This window comes from Garra rufa, chromosome 25 (assembly GCF_049309525.1).
Source record: "Garra rufa chromosome 25, GarRuf1.0, whole genome shotgun sequence".
Lineage (NCBI taxonomy): Eukaryota > Metazoa > Chordata > Actinopteri > Cypriniformes > Cyprinidae > Garra > Garra rufa.
The window spans coordinates 9,813,647-9,829,375 of NC_133385.1; the positions used below are offsets into that span (position 1 = coordinate 9,813,647).

The window sequence follows — 15,729 nt, forward strand, 5'->3', positions numbered from 1 at the left end:
GTAAACGAGACAAACTTATATCTAAAAGCATAATTACGACAAACGGGCCGTTTTTGAGATTGACCGTGATTTCGTTTTGTGGTCAATGGCCGGTGAATGGGAATACTAGGGGCATAACTTTGAGCGCATCAAAATCGATATTTTTACAACACTAAGAAGATTCGACACACCATGAAACTTTGCTCGAAGTATCGCCTGTGTCTCTACACATGAACTCCAGCATTGAGAACATTTTTTGTGTACACAGAGTTTACTAAAAAGAAAGGTTTTGAACAACTCACTTTCACTGTTTGAGTTTCCGCTCGCAGCCGTCTTTCGAGTCAAGAAGTGTCGATCTCCGAAAGCGAATGAATGGACTCCATAGGATGAAATATTAGGCTTATATGAGTCTCTTTTTACAACTAGAAGGTTAATATTGTTTTTCACTTGCGACAAAACAACGAATTAGCCGTGCATTTATATGGAAATATGCTTTAGGAGCTATCCATCCTCGCATTTGGAGATCGACACTTCTTGACTGGCAAGACGGCCGCAAGCGGAAACTCAAACAGTGAAAGTGAGTTGTTCAAAAACTTTCTTTTAGTAAACTCTGTGTACACAAACAATGTTCTCAATGCTGGAGTTCATGTGTAGAGACCCAGGTGATACTTCGAGCAAAGTTTCATGGTGTGTCAAGCCTTCTTAGTGTTGTAAAAATATCGATTTTGATGCGCTCAAAGTTATGCCCCTAGTACTCCCATTCACCGGCCATTGACCACAAAACGAAATCACGGTCAATCTCAAAAACGGCTCGTTTGTCGTAATTATACTTTTAGATATGTTTGTCTTGTTTACAGTAAAAAAAACAGCCCAGGTTGCATTTTGGAAATAGTTATCCTTTAATCTCAGAATGCTTTTCCTACAAAAAATTTTATGCAACATCAATCAAAATGAATGTGTCAAAAAAAAAAACCAGCAACTAAAAAAGACATTTATTTGTATTACCATATACAGATGTTGAAGTTGGCAACGAAATAAAAAAAATCATTTGCATGTATGCTGTGGTCTTGAGAGAGTGTGACTCTTACAGAGCTTCATCAGGAGGCGGTTGTTTTGTGGAGATTCACATGGGACAGTCGTAAATGTGAATGGCTCTGTCATCACCCGCAGAGACGATTTTCGAGCCTGTGGGGTTGTACTTCACACTCCAAACCTGCACATACACACATTTGAACATGAGTATGAATGATTCATGCCCTTCATAAAGTAAAACACATTGTGATGTGCTTACAAACACAAAAGTGTAATATTATGAAATATTAGTACAAGTTTTACAGTACTGCAATATATTATAAAATGTAATTTATTCCTGAATTTTCAGCATCATTACTCCAGGCTTTGTCACATGATCCTTCAGAAATCATTCTAATATGCAGATTTACTCAAGAAACATTTCCGATGTTGAAAAAAAATGTATGCATTTTATATTTTTATGGAAACTGTGATCTCTAACCTGGTCCTGGTGATCAAAGAATGTATTCACACACGATCTGCTGCTTGTGTCCCACACTTTTACGCTCTTATCAGACGAACTAAAGAAGAAACAACAGTTAAAAACACACAAACTAGGTTTAGAATTTTCCATTTGAAATGCATCAACTTGCCTGGACACAAAGTGTGTGTTGTCGGGTGAAAAGGCCACGTTCAACACCCAGGATCCATGGCCGCTGAGAGTCCCAGCCAGGTTAGCGTGCTGCCTGTGAGACACAAAAACAACCAGACCGTGAGATTCAAATGTGTTAAGAGGCAAAGAGACACACAAATGTGCAACTTACACATCATAAATCTTTATGTAGCCATCGTCTGATGCAGTTACAAGCAGCTGAGAGTCTGGAGAGAAAGTCAGTGACCTGATAGGCATAGCATGACCTGAAGAAAACAAAATATATACATTTTAATCCCACATTTGGCTACTGTACCTTTAAGACGTCTGTATGTAAACAGTGTAGTATAAACAATAACAAAGTCTCTTATGCTTATCAGGGCTGCATTTATTTGATCAAAAATACAGTAAATAAAGTAAAATAGAAAAATGTTTCAATTTAAAATAATTGTTTTAAATATAATTTATTCGTTATATAATGCACTACCAGTCAAAAGTTTTTAAACAGTAAGATTTTAAATGTTTTTTTTTTTTTTTTTTTTTTAAGAAGTCTCTTCTGCTCACAAAGCCTGCATTTATTTAATCCAAAGTACAGTAAAAACAGTAACATTTTGGAATATTATTACCCTTTAAAATAACGGTTTTCTATTTGAATATATTTTAAAATGAATTTATATCCTGTGATTTCAAAGCTGCATTTTTAGCATCATTACTCCAGTCAGATGATCCTTCAGAAAGCATTTTATTCTGATTTGCTGCTCAAAAAACATTATTATGTTGAAAACAGAATTTGTACAGGTTTCTTTGATGAATAGAAAGTTCAGCAAAAGAGCATTAATCTGAAATTGAAATCTTTTGTAAGATTATAATGGCTTTATTATCACTTTTGATCAATTTAAAGCATCCTTGCTAAAAAAAAGTATTAATTTCTTTACCAAAATATATATATTTTACTTTGTTGAACAGCAAATCATCATATTAGAATGATTTCTGAAGGATCATGTGACACTGAAGACTAGGGAAATTTCAGAATTTTACTGTTTTTGCTGTACTTTGTATTAAATAAATGCAGGCTTGGTGAGCAGAAAAGACTTTTTTAAAACACATTAAAAATCTTACCATCCAAAAACATTTGACTGGTAGTGTATATAAAAAAAAAAAAATATCAAAAAAAAAAAAAACATAACTACTCCAAACTTTTGACCGCCAGTGTAATACTATAAAAACTGAACTACATCTAACATTCAACATAATTTCCAGCTGTACTTGGAGTAATTTAAAGGGATGAGTGACTGATGGAGCAACGGAGGAAGACAAAGAGGAAAAATAGAGTCACTCGGTGACAGGAGCCGCAGTTTACCACCTTTGAGGGACGGCCAGAGACGCAAACAGGTTTTTCCACCGCATTCACGTAACCCATAATCACCTTAAATGCATCTAGCAGACTCACGGCCGGAACGTCTATAAAACGTTTTAATAGAGGAAACTAAAGACAGTCTGAATCATGTGGAGAAGATTTTCACCTTCCAGCGTGTGCAGGAGTTTCCCAGTTGCAATATCAAAGATATTAATGATTCCGTCTATAGCACCGCTGGCTAAGTACTTTCCATCTGGACTCTAGAAAAAGAGAGAAAAACAATTATTAGAGCCTGGAAAACTTTACATTATATGGAAAACTAAATCTGTGATTTCTTAAACACTCATTTTAAAATGAGCGAAATGTGAATGCAATTTGGACTGTCATTTGTGAAATGAATTCCTTTTTGAACACTGAAGCTGCTTGTTACACTAACACTTATTTACATGTTTCCCACAATTTTTATCCAATACATATTCATGTTTTTTTTTCAGTACTTCATGTGTGGTTTAAATTCATTTTTGATTTTTTTAAATTAAAGGATAACTATTGCCAAAATGCAACCTGGGCTGTTTTTTTAACTGTAAACGAGACAAACATATATCTAAAAGCATAATTACGACAAACGAGCCGTTTTTGAGATTGACCGTGATTTCGTTTTGTGGTCAATAACCGGTGAACAGGAATACTAAGGGCATAAATTTGAGCGCATCAAAATCGATATTTTTACAACACTAAGAAGGCTCGACACACCATGAAACTTTGCTCGAAGTATCTCCTGGGTCTCTACACATGAACTCCAGCATTGAGAACATTGTGTACACAGAGTTTGCTAAAAAGAAAGGTTTTGAACAACTCACTTACACTGTTTGGGTTTCCGCTCGCGGCCGTCTTGCCAGTCAAGAAGTGTTGATCTCCGAATGCGAATGAATGGACTCCATAGGATGAAATATTAGGCTTATATGAGGCTCTTTTTACAACTAGAAGGTTAATATTGATTTCACTTGCGACAAAACAACGAATTAGCCGTGCATTTATATGGAAATATGCTTTAGGACAGAGGTTCTCAACTCTGGCCCTCGAGGTCCACTTTCCTGCAGTTTACCTCCTACCTTGATCAAACTCACCTGCCTGTAACTTTCTAGTAATGATGAAGAACTTGATTAGCTTGTTCAGGTGTGTTTGATTAGGGTTGGAGCTAAACTCTGCAGGAAAATGGACCTCGAGGGCCAGAGTTGAGAACTCCTGTTTTAGTAGCTATCCATCCTCGCAATCGGAGGTCGACACTTCTTGACTGGCAAGACGGCCGCGAGCGGAAACTCAAACAGTGTAAGTGAGTTGTCCAAAAACTTTCTTTTTAGTAAACTCTGTGTACACAAACAATGTTCTCAATGCTGGAGTTCATGTGTACAGACCCAGGCGATACTTCGAGCAAAGTTTCATGGTGTGTCGAGCCTTCTTAGTGTTGTAAAAATATCGATTTTGATGCTCTCAAAGTTATGCCCCTAGTACTCCCATTCACCGGCCATTGACCACAAAACGAAATCACGGTCAATCTCGAAAACGGCTCGTTTGTCGTAATTATGCTTTTAGATATAAGTTTGTCTCATTTACAGTAAAAAAAAAAAAAAAACAGTCCAGGTTGCATTTTGGCAATAGTTATCCTTTAAGTTCTTAATTACACTCAAGAATCTGTTTCCTGCTCACAAAATACTTTAGAGCTGAGCATGACAAAAACACCTAGGTGAAAAAAGTCAACTTCCAAAATGTACTTAAGGTGCTCTGTTTTTACACACTAAATTTGTACTTCATATACTACAAATTATTCTTTAGTACTTCTTAAAATAATCTTAAGAACATCTAATTGTACTCAAATGTGCCATTTCGGGACACGATACTATTTGTCTTAAATTATTTAGTTACCACTTGTAATACACGTGGTAAATAAAAAAAAAATTGAATACAGAGATGGTATGTTAGAAGCACATTTTAGTTCATATTCTGCATTCCAAAATAGCAAATTTGAGCACACTTAAGATCTTAAGAAGTATTACAGAATAATTTTGAGTATATTAAAGTATGCCTAAATAGTGCACTGTAAGTACATTATGGAAGTGCACTTGTTTCACATTGGGCATTTATGTTCAATACAGACTTTTAAAAAAAGTTTAATTCATTTGATTAATTTATTACTAAACCTTGATATTTAGCTTTTCAGCAGGACAGGGACTTAAACTTTTTTGTACATAATGAACAAGAACATAGTTCTAAAGAAAAATTGAACGTGATATACACTACAGTTTAAAGGTTTGGAGTTTGTGAGAATTTTTTCTTGAAAGAAATTTTCTTTTCCGCAAGGACCCATTAAAATGATCTTAAATTAGAGAAAAGACTATTAAAAATTCTTTTACAAATCAATGATGCTCTTTTGAGCTTTCTATTCATCAAAAAATTCTCAAAAAGAAAATAAATATATCAGTTTGTTCCACAAACAAACGAAGCAGCACAACTACACTACCAGTCAAAAGTTTTGAACAGTAAGATTTTTCAAAGAAGTCTCTACTGCTCACCAAGCCTGCATTTATTTGATCCGAAGTACAGCAAAAACAGTTACTATTTACAATAACTGCTTTCTATTTGAATATATTTTAAAATGTAATTTATTCCTGTGATAAAAGCTACATTTTCTGCAGCCATTACTCAAGTCTTCAGTGTCACATGGTCTTTCAGAAATCATTCTAACATGCTGATTTGACATTTTTTATTATCAATATATAACAGTTCACTAAATTTTCAGGATTCTTTTATTAATAAAAAGATTTTTTTTTAAAAAGCTATTGTAACATTATACACTATACCACTCAAAAGCTTGGAGTCAGCAGAAGTGTTTTTTCAGGGGGGAAGGGGTGATTATAGAAATTAATACTTTTATTTACCAAGGATGCTTTAAATTGATCAAAAGTGATGATAAAGACACTTCAAATCTTTTTTTTCGATTTCAGATAAATGCTGTTCTTCTGAACTTTCTTTCCATCAAAGAAACCTGTAAAAAATTCTACTGAGGTAACAATATTAACGTTTTTGAGCAGCAAATCTGAATATTAGAATGATTTCTGAAGGATCATGTAACTGGAGTAATGATGCAAAAATTCAGCTTTGAAATCACAGGAATAAATTACATTTTAAAATATATTCAAATAGAAAGCAGTTATTTTTTAATTAGACTTCATTCATATGAATAATCTGTTTTTCGTTTGACAGAAATAAAACATCAGTGCCATTGACTTTATATAAGATTATTCTTGCCCATGCAGCATTATTCCAGAGATTCTTGTGTGATCTTACGTAGGCGATGCTCAAAATGAATTTCCCTCTGGTGTCCAGCGAGTGCTCCTTTTTCCCACTTTCCACACCAAAGATGTTGACTTTCCCTAGATGGCTGCCGGTGGCAATGTATTTGGAGTCAGGAGAAAACGCAACCGCCCAGGCGTCAACTGTAGATGGTATAGAAAGAGTTCAGTGTTATTTTAGTACATTTAGATACTATTATATTTTTTTTTAACTACATTTTGCTTTTATATTTTAATTACATTTTTTATTTTAAGTATTATCAAATTTCTGGGTTTTTTTTTTTGTTTTTTTTATTAAGTCTTTTTTAAATACACTTCCAGTCAGAAGTTTAAATGTTTTTAAAAAAAATACTCTTCTGCTCATCAAGCCTGCATTTATTTGATCTAAAGTACAGCAAAAACAGTAATTTTGTGAAATATTTTTACTATTCAAAATAACCGCTTTCTATTTGAATTTATTTTAAAATGCAATTTATTCCAGTGATCAAAACTAAACTTTCAGCACCATTACTGCAGTATTTAGTGTCGTTATTATTATTTGTTGAATAAAAATATCCAAAGAGCAGTATTTATCTGAAAAAACATTTGTAACATTATACACTATACCATTCAAGGCTTGGAGTCAGTGCATTTTTTTTTTGGAAAGAAATTAAAGAAATTTATACTTTTATTTGTACTTTTTTATTCATACTTTTTTATACTTTTAAACAATTCTACTCAGCTGTTTTCAACATAATAATAAATATTTTTTGAGCAGCAAATCAGAATATTAGAATGATTTCTGAAGGATCATGTGACTGGAGTAATGATGCTAAAAATTCAGCTTTAAAATCACAGGAATAAATTACATTTTAAAATATATATCACTTATTTTAAATAGTAAATATATTTCAAAATTTGGATTAAATAAACGCAGGCTTGGTGAGCAAAAAAGACTTTAAAAAAACATTAAATCCTACTTTTCAAAAACTTTTGACTGGTAATGTATGTTTTAATTTATTTAGTTCCTTTAATTTAAATGTAAATGTATATACATGTAAATATATATATTTTTTTTAAATAATACTTATTTTATTTCAAGTAATAAAACTGTTTTGATTCCGTTTTACTTTTAAAATGAGTTAACAATAATCTTGCATCACACTCGCCCATTTAAAGCCATCTTTATAAAGTTAGTGGCTCACCTGGGCCTGCGTCCATGGACTTGATCTGTTTGCCCGTCTCCAGATCCCATAGCCGAATGTGAGCGTCTAGAGAGCTTGATGCAGCAATTGCTCCATTTTGACTGATGTCCACCGACACCACACCCAGCTGGTGACCCTCCAGCGTCCACTGCAGCTCCAGCTTTTCATCTGACCTGCGAGCAATCAGAACAAGTGGCGTATGTTCAGAAACAAACACTTCTTAAAGGAACACTCCACTTTTTTTGGAAATAGGCTCATTCTCCAAATCCCCTCAAGTTAATAATTTGAGTTTTACTGTTTTGAAATCCATTCAGCCGTTCTCCTGTTCTGGAGATTTCACTTTTAGCATAGCTTAGCATAGATCATTGAATCCTATTAGACCAATAGCATCACGTTCAAAAATGACCAATGAGCTGGGAGTTGGAGAATGAGCCTGTTTCCAAAAAAAAGTGGAGTGTTCCTTTAAATCAATAGCTGAAACTTGGATAGCATTGATCTACCATTTCCACACTTTCACCAGGTCGTCCAAAGAGCCAGTCACAATGGTTTCGGACCCGTCCTTCTCACTGCGACCCCATGCTGCGGTCCAGATGGCATCTTCATGAGCTGCAGAAACACAGAGATTTATTAGCTGTGCATAAATATGCTGCCTAGATAGACAGCTCACTAGATTTTTGGGGCTGTAACTCAGAACAGATGACTAAGTGTGTGAGGACTCACCATGCTCCTGCTTGAATAGAATACTGTACTAAAAACAGAAAAGTAAACATATTTATATCACATACAATCATCACTCTGATGATCATATATGCAATAAAACAGAAAACATGTTTGTGTGTGTTTATATTAGAAATGAACTTACTTGTGTGCTCATAGTCTTCGTTTTAAAATCAGCTTTTGTAATGGAAACAAGCTCCTTTGAGTTTCTAAGCGCGTGTCTGAGCTGAATTATGAGTTATTAAGTAAGTTTATAAACTCAACCATGCACAGCTGCTAGCGTAGCTTAGCTTTTGACTGAATAAATGGCTTATGTAAATCTTCGACGCGCCCTGAAGAGGTTTTAACGCGTCGGCGGAAAATTCGAATAATTTTTAATATTTGTTACATACATCCGATGAAGAATCGAAGCGCTTTGTTAACAATAATAAACACCCGCACTGATGCTGACTAGAGAGCCGCCATGACACCTGCGCGCAAAGTACCATGGGAACAACCATCTGTCTCCGCCCTCTCTGTACTAGCTCTCAAAAGAGTGCTCGATATATCTTTGATATATTATCAAATACAAATGATAAATACCACTGATAGTAACGAAATAATAGTAGTAATATTTAAATAAATACATACAAAAAGAACAAAAAAACAAATAGATGATATAATAATAACTAATACATGTATTTATAAATAAATGACGCTAAGTATAATTAGTTTAAAATGTAAAATAAAAAAACAAATAAACACAAAAATAATAAATAACACTTTTAAATACATATCTAAAAACTAAATAAATAAACACTAACTACAGTACATCTAAACAATATTATAAAAACCATCAATACAAATCACAGAAACCAGTGATAGAAATAAAATAATAGTAACAGTATTTAAAATAATAATAATAATAATAATAATAATAAACAAATTATGCTAAGTATAACATTTCAGGTAAAAAAAAAAAAAAAAATTACATTTAAATATAATTAATACACCTTTATATACATAACTAAAACCTAAAAAATAAACACTAACTATAATACATCGACACAATATTATAAAATCAATACAAATGACAGATACCAGTGACAGAAATAAAATACTACATCCAGTATTTAAAATAAAAAAATATAATAATAATAATAATAATAGTAACAATAAGATAAAAATAAATAAATAATGATATAAATAATCACTAAAAATGTATTTATAAATATAATTAGTTTAAAATAAAATTAAAACCAAATAAATTGAAATATAATAAATAACACACTTTTATATACATAATTATAAATACATAACTAAAACCAAAATAAACACTTAACTATATGATAAATATTATAAAATCATCAATAAAAATTAAAGATACCAGGAATAGAAAAAAATAATACTACCAGTCTAAATACTAAATAAATAAATACAATATTAACAATAAAAATGTATGATATAATAATAACTAATGAATGTATTTATATATATATATATATATATATATAAAATTAGTTAAAAAAACTAATAAATTCAAATATAATAAATAACTTTTAAACACTTTTAAATACAAAACTAAAAACTAATAAATAAACACAAACTACAATAAATCAACACAATATTAATAAAGCATCAATACACATTACAGATACCAGTGAAATAAATAAAATAATACTACCAGTATTTAAAATAAACATAAATAAAATAAATTATACAGAACAAATGAGAAAAATAAAATAAATATACAGTATTATTAATGTATTCATTTAAATAATAGGTACTAGTGATGTGAATGAAATAATAGCACCAATAAAATACAAATAAGTAAAAAATGATAAAATTATAATAAATAATGCATTTTGAAATAAAAAAATAAATATGTGTGTATAAAAACAACAGGTAATACAATAATAGTACCACTATATCAATAAATAAAGGATAATAATACATTTATTTTAAATACATACATACATACATAAAATACTAAAGCATCAATACAAAAAAACAGACATTTTTTCCTTTCTGCTGCTATAGTGTTGAGTCGTGAAAGTCAGACGAGACTTCTCTCCATCCTGTAACATTTGATCACAGAAAAGACCAATCAAAGGCCTCTCCTCTGTGTTTGAGAGTCAGACAGAAGGAAGTCCATATGCTATGTGGGATTTTAGTCCTTTTATGTCTTGAGCAGTGAGAGTTTCTCAGCTGATGCCCTTTGAGGTGCAATGTGCCTCGCAGAGGGAATTCAGCATCGACTGACCTAGATCTGACAACGCCAGCGAGAGAAAAAGAGAGAGGGGAAGAATGTGCTGCTTTATGGTTTAGATGAATGAAATGTGGTCTATTTCATGGCTCTTAACTGCTTATACAATACAGAAGCACTTGACAAAAAATGACTTTCCATAAAACACATGATTGTTTAGAAATATTACTGTTTTGAATGGGTAGCATAGAGAAGCTGATTGTATATAGTCACATTCCAGCATGACAAGACCTACCCCGGCCCCCCTTACAAAAGAGTACTGTACCACAGTACAGTGATAGTATCAGATAGTACTCTATCATGTTACTGTTGGATTACCATGTTCACATACCATGGTATATACATAGTAATTACAGGTACCTTTAAGGAAGAGTTCACCCAAAAATAAAAATTCTGTTATTAATTACTCACTCTCTTGTCATTCCAAAGACCTTTGTTCAGCTTCAGAACACAAATGATGATATTTTTAATGAAATTCAAGAGCTTTCTGACCATGCATAGACAGCAGAGCAAATAATGCTAATACTTTTTTATAGTGCGATATTGTAATGCATATAAGCAAGCTCGGCTCAAGTGACAAAAAGTAATGCAAAAGTAACGTAATGCATTACTTTCCATAAAAAGTAACAAAGTAATGCAATTAGTTACTTTTTATATCGCTATATTGTAATGCATATAAGCAAGCTCGGCTCAAGTGACAAAAAGTAATGCAAAAGTTACGTAATGCATTACTTTCCATAAAAAGTAACAAAGTAATGCAATTAGTTACTTTTTATATCGCTATATTGTAATGCATATAAGCGAGTTCAGCCCAGGTGACTAAAAGTAAGGGAAAAGTAGCGCAATGCATTACTTTTCACAAAAAAGTACCTAAGTAATGCAATTAGTTACTTTAATGCAGTATTGTAATGCATATAAGCGAGCTCAGCCAAGGGGACGAAAAATAATGCTCAAGTAACATAATGCATTGCTTTCCATTAAAAGTAACTAAGTAATGTAATTAGTTACTTTTTTATAACACAATATTGTAATGCATATAAGTGAGTTCAGTCCAGGTGACAAAACGTAACACAAAAGTAACATAATTAATTAGTTACTTACCTAATATTAGGTATTTTTTTATAACGCTATATTGTAATGCATATAAAAAAACGAGCTCAGCTCAGGTGACAAAAAGTAACGTAATACATTACTTTCTATAGAAAGTAAAGTATTGCAATTAGTTACTTTTTTATATCGCTATATTGTAATGCACATAAGCGAGTTCAGTCCAGGTGACAAAAAGTAATGCAAAAGTAACATAATTAATTAGTTACTTACCTAATGTTAGGTATTTTTTTTATATCGCTACGTTGTAATGCATATAAGTGAGTTCAGTCCAGGTGACAAAAGTAACGCAAAAGTAACGCAATGCATTACTTTCTATAAAAGGCAATTAAGTAACACAATAAGTTACTTTTTTATAATGCAGTATTGTAATGCATATAAGCGAGCTCAGCCAGGATGACAAAAAGTAATGGAAAGTAACATAATGGATTACTTTCCATAAAAAGTATCAAAGCAATGCAATTAGTTACTTTTTTATAACGCTATATTTCTAATGCATATAAGTGAGCTCAACCCAGGTGACAAAAAGTAATACTTTCTATAGAAAGTAAAGTATTGCAATTAGTTACTTTTTTATATCGCTATATTGTAATGCATATAAGCGAGTTCAGTCCAGGTGACAAAAAGTAACGCAATCATGCATTACTTTCTATAAAAGGCAATTAAGTAACACAATAAGTTACTTTTTTATAATGCAGTATTGTAATGCATATAAGCGAGCTCAGCCAGGATAACAAAAAGTAATGGAAAGTAACAATGGATTACTTTCCATAAAAAGTTACAAAGCAATGCAATTAGTTACTTTTTTATAACGCTATATTTCTAATGCATATAAGTGAGCTCAACCCAGGTGACAAAAAGTAATGCACAAGTAACGTTATGCATTACTTTCCATGAAAAGTAACAAAGTAATGCAATTAGTTACTTTTTTATAACACAATATTGTAATGCATATAAGTGAGTTCAGTCCAGGTGACAAAAAGTAATACAAAAGTAACATAATTAATTAGTTACTTACCTAATGTTAGGTATTTTTTTATAACGCTATATTGTAATGCATATAAAAAAACAAGCTCAGCTCAGGTGACAAAAAGTAACGTAATACATTACTTTCTATAGAAAGTAAAGTATTGCAATTAGTTACTTTTTTATATCGCTATATTGTAATGCACATAAGCGAGTTCAGTCCAGGTGACAAAAAGTAATGCAAAAGTAACATAATTAATTAGTTACTTACCTAATGTTAGGTATTTTTTTATATCGCTACATTGTAATGCATATAAGCGAGTTCAGTCCAGGTGACAAAAAGTAACGCAAAATAACGCAATGCATTCCTGTCTATAAAAGGCAATTAAGTAACCCAATAAGTTACTTTTTTATAATGCAGTATTGTAATGCATATAAGCGAGCTCAGCCAGGATGACAAAAAGTAATGGAAAGTAACATAATGGATTACTTTCCATAAAAAGTTACAAAGCAATGCAATTAGTTACTTTTTTTAACGCTATATTTCTAATGCATACAAGTGAGCTCAACCCAGGTGACAAAAAGTAATGCACAAGTAACGTTATGCATTACTTTCCATGAAAAGTAACTAAGTAATGCAATTAGTTACTTTTTTAAAAATGCAATATTGTAATGCATATAAGTGAGTTCAGTCCAGGTGACAAAAAGTAACGCAAAAGTAACGCAATGCATTACTTTCTATAAAAGGCAATTAAGTAACACAATAAGTTACTTTTTTATAATGCAGTATTGTAATGCATATAAGCGAGCTCAGCCAGGATGACAAAAAGTAATGGAAAGTAACATAATGGATTACTTTCCATAAAAAGTATAAAAGCAATGCAATTAGTTACTTTTTTATAGCACTATATTTCTAATGCATATAAGTGAGCTCAACCCAGGTGACAAAAAGTAATGCACAAGTAACGTTATGCATTACTTTCCATGAAAAGTAACTAAGTAATGCAATTAGTTACTTTTTTAAAAATGCAATATTGTAATGTATTAATTTCCATTAACCGTAACAAAGTAATGACATTAGTTACTTTTTTATAATGCAATATTGTAATGCATAAAAGAGTGCTCAGCCTAGGTGACGAAAAGTAACGTAATGTATTACTTTCCATAAAAAGTAACTAAGTAATGCAATAAGTTACTTTTTTTATAATGCAATATTGTAATGCATATAAAGGGGGCTCAGTTAAGGTGACAAAAAGTAATACAAAAGTAATGTTAAAACGTTTTAATAAAAAAGTAACTAAGTAACACATTGAGTTACTTTTTTATAATCTAATATTGTAATGCATATAAGTGAGCTCAGGCCAAGTGACAACAAAATAACGAAAAAGTAAAAAATAAATACGTAATTGAAAATAGTTGTTTTCTCATGAGACTGGGTTTGAATATCAATCCGCTCGTTGTGACTGAAACCGGCACTACTTTCATTTCTCTCGTATCATGATGTGGACTTTCACGATTTATAAAAATGCAACTGCTCCCGGTTTTCAATGGTTTGTAGTGTAAACTCCAGAGAACTTAAGTATTAATACTACGGTAATTTTGTAGTGTTCGCTACTTGTTGTTGCTAGCACTATTTTGCTTAGTGGAAGCTTAAATGCAACTAAAATTGTTCAATTATTTAAACTAAAATCAATATTTTATATCCAAGATTTTTTTAAATTTGACTAATAATATGCAAGATAATAAACTATTAATCACAAAATAAACATCTTACATACTGACAAATATTTGAGTCACATGAAGTTGTTTTTGAGGGCACCAAAACCCATAATAATTTCTAAAATATTAGGTCCATTTGACCTCAGCCATAAAACATGTTAGGTAAAATAAAATTGCTCGCACTTCAGAGTCCCATTAAGTCCTCAAACTCAATCATCTGTTTTCCATTTGCATGGTGGGTTAATGTGGGTCTGTGTGCATTTTCCCTTATTTGTCTCCGCTTTTAATTGCTTTGGGCTCATCTCGACTTTTAACTCAGTAAAGACACTCAACTAAATTTACCATCTGGGTTTAGCTGTAATTAGTGCTTAATTTGATCATGTTTTTGTGTTCGCGCAAACCAGTCCATTTTATCAGCAAAACAGCTCTTCATTTCCCCTCGTTCGGTTTCTCAGAATGCAACAATACGACGCCGTTTGTCTCGAGATGCATTGTACTAAGAAACCCTTTAATATGCCTTCTGGAAACCAGTTAGTGCTTAAGAGGTTGTGGAGTTCATATGCGTCCATCTTCAAGCAGAAAAGCTCAGCGTGCGGCGTCAGTACAGGCTCTCGAAGCTTCTCAGACTGCATCTGAAAAATGACTGCTCCTGGTTTCTCATGGCTTAATACGCTGAAATAAACGTCACCAGAGGGAGAAATGACTAAGGCAGCCTTTTCACGGCCACTGGAGTGTTTATCTCTGGGAACTGCGTTTTCATTCAAGCACTTTTGAGGGCAGGAAACTTTAGAATGGAAATAGAAAGACCTTCATGCTGGACAAAGCACAAAGCTTGTGTCCAAACCTAATTAAGACCTTGTACAGAAAGTATTTTGTCATCACGAAGGACTGTAGCAGTGCTTTAGTCCGGCAAACATAATTAGATGCACCATGGCGTCCAGGAATCGGTCTAAATTTGCTGTACTGTAAGATGCTTTCTGAATGACTTGGTTCTGATTGGTTCGATCGCGGCACTTAAAAGCATTTACTACTACAGAATCTGCAAAATGTTAATTATTTCACTAAAATAGGAGGAATCATACAAAATGCATGTTATTTTTTATTTAGTACTAACCTGAATAAGATATTTTACATAAAAGACGTTTACATATAGTTCACAAGAAAAAATTATTTGACCCCGTTCAAAAGTTTACATACACTTGGTTCTTAATACTTCGTTGTTACCTAAGCTGAATAATCCACATCTGTTTTTTTTTTTGTTTTTTTTGTTTAGTGATGGTTGTTCATGAGTACCTTGTTTGTGCTGAACAGTTAAACTGCCTGCTGTTCTTCAGAAAAATCCTTTAGGCTCCACAAATTCTTTGGTTTTTCAGCATTTCTGTGAATTTGAACCCTTTCCAACAATGACTGTATGATTTTGAGATCCATCTTTTCACACTGAG

General features: G+C 32.3%; 1 protein-coding gene across 1 annotated transcript; it reads right to left on the reverse strand.

Annotated features, from left to right (window-relative positions):
- Nucleotides 1–956: 956 nt before the first annotated feature.
- On the reverse strand, nt 957–8,901 carry skic8 (SKI8 subunit of superkiller complex). The gene is made up of 10 exons (XM_073832066.1): nt 8,396–8,901; nt 8,254–8,281; nt 8,034–8,139; nt 7,534–7,706; nt 6,345–6,493; nt 3,166–3,259; nt 1,815–1,908; nt 1,644–1,736; nt 1,493–1,571; nt 957–1,192 (listed from the first exon to the last, which is right to left on the reverse strand). The coding sequence occupies exons 1-10, from the start codon at nt 8,405–8,407 to the stop codon at nt 1,103–1,105; spliced, it is 918 nt and encodes a 305-aa protein (XP_073688167.1). The 5' UTR covers nt 8,408–8,901; the 3' UTR covers nt 957–1,102.
- Nucleotides 8,902–15,729: the final 6,828 nt, after the last annotated feature.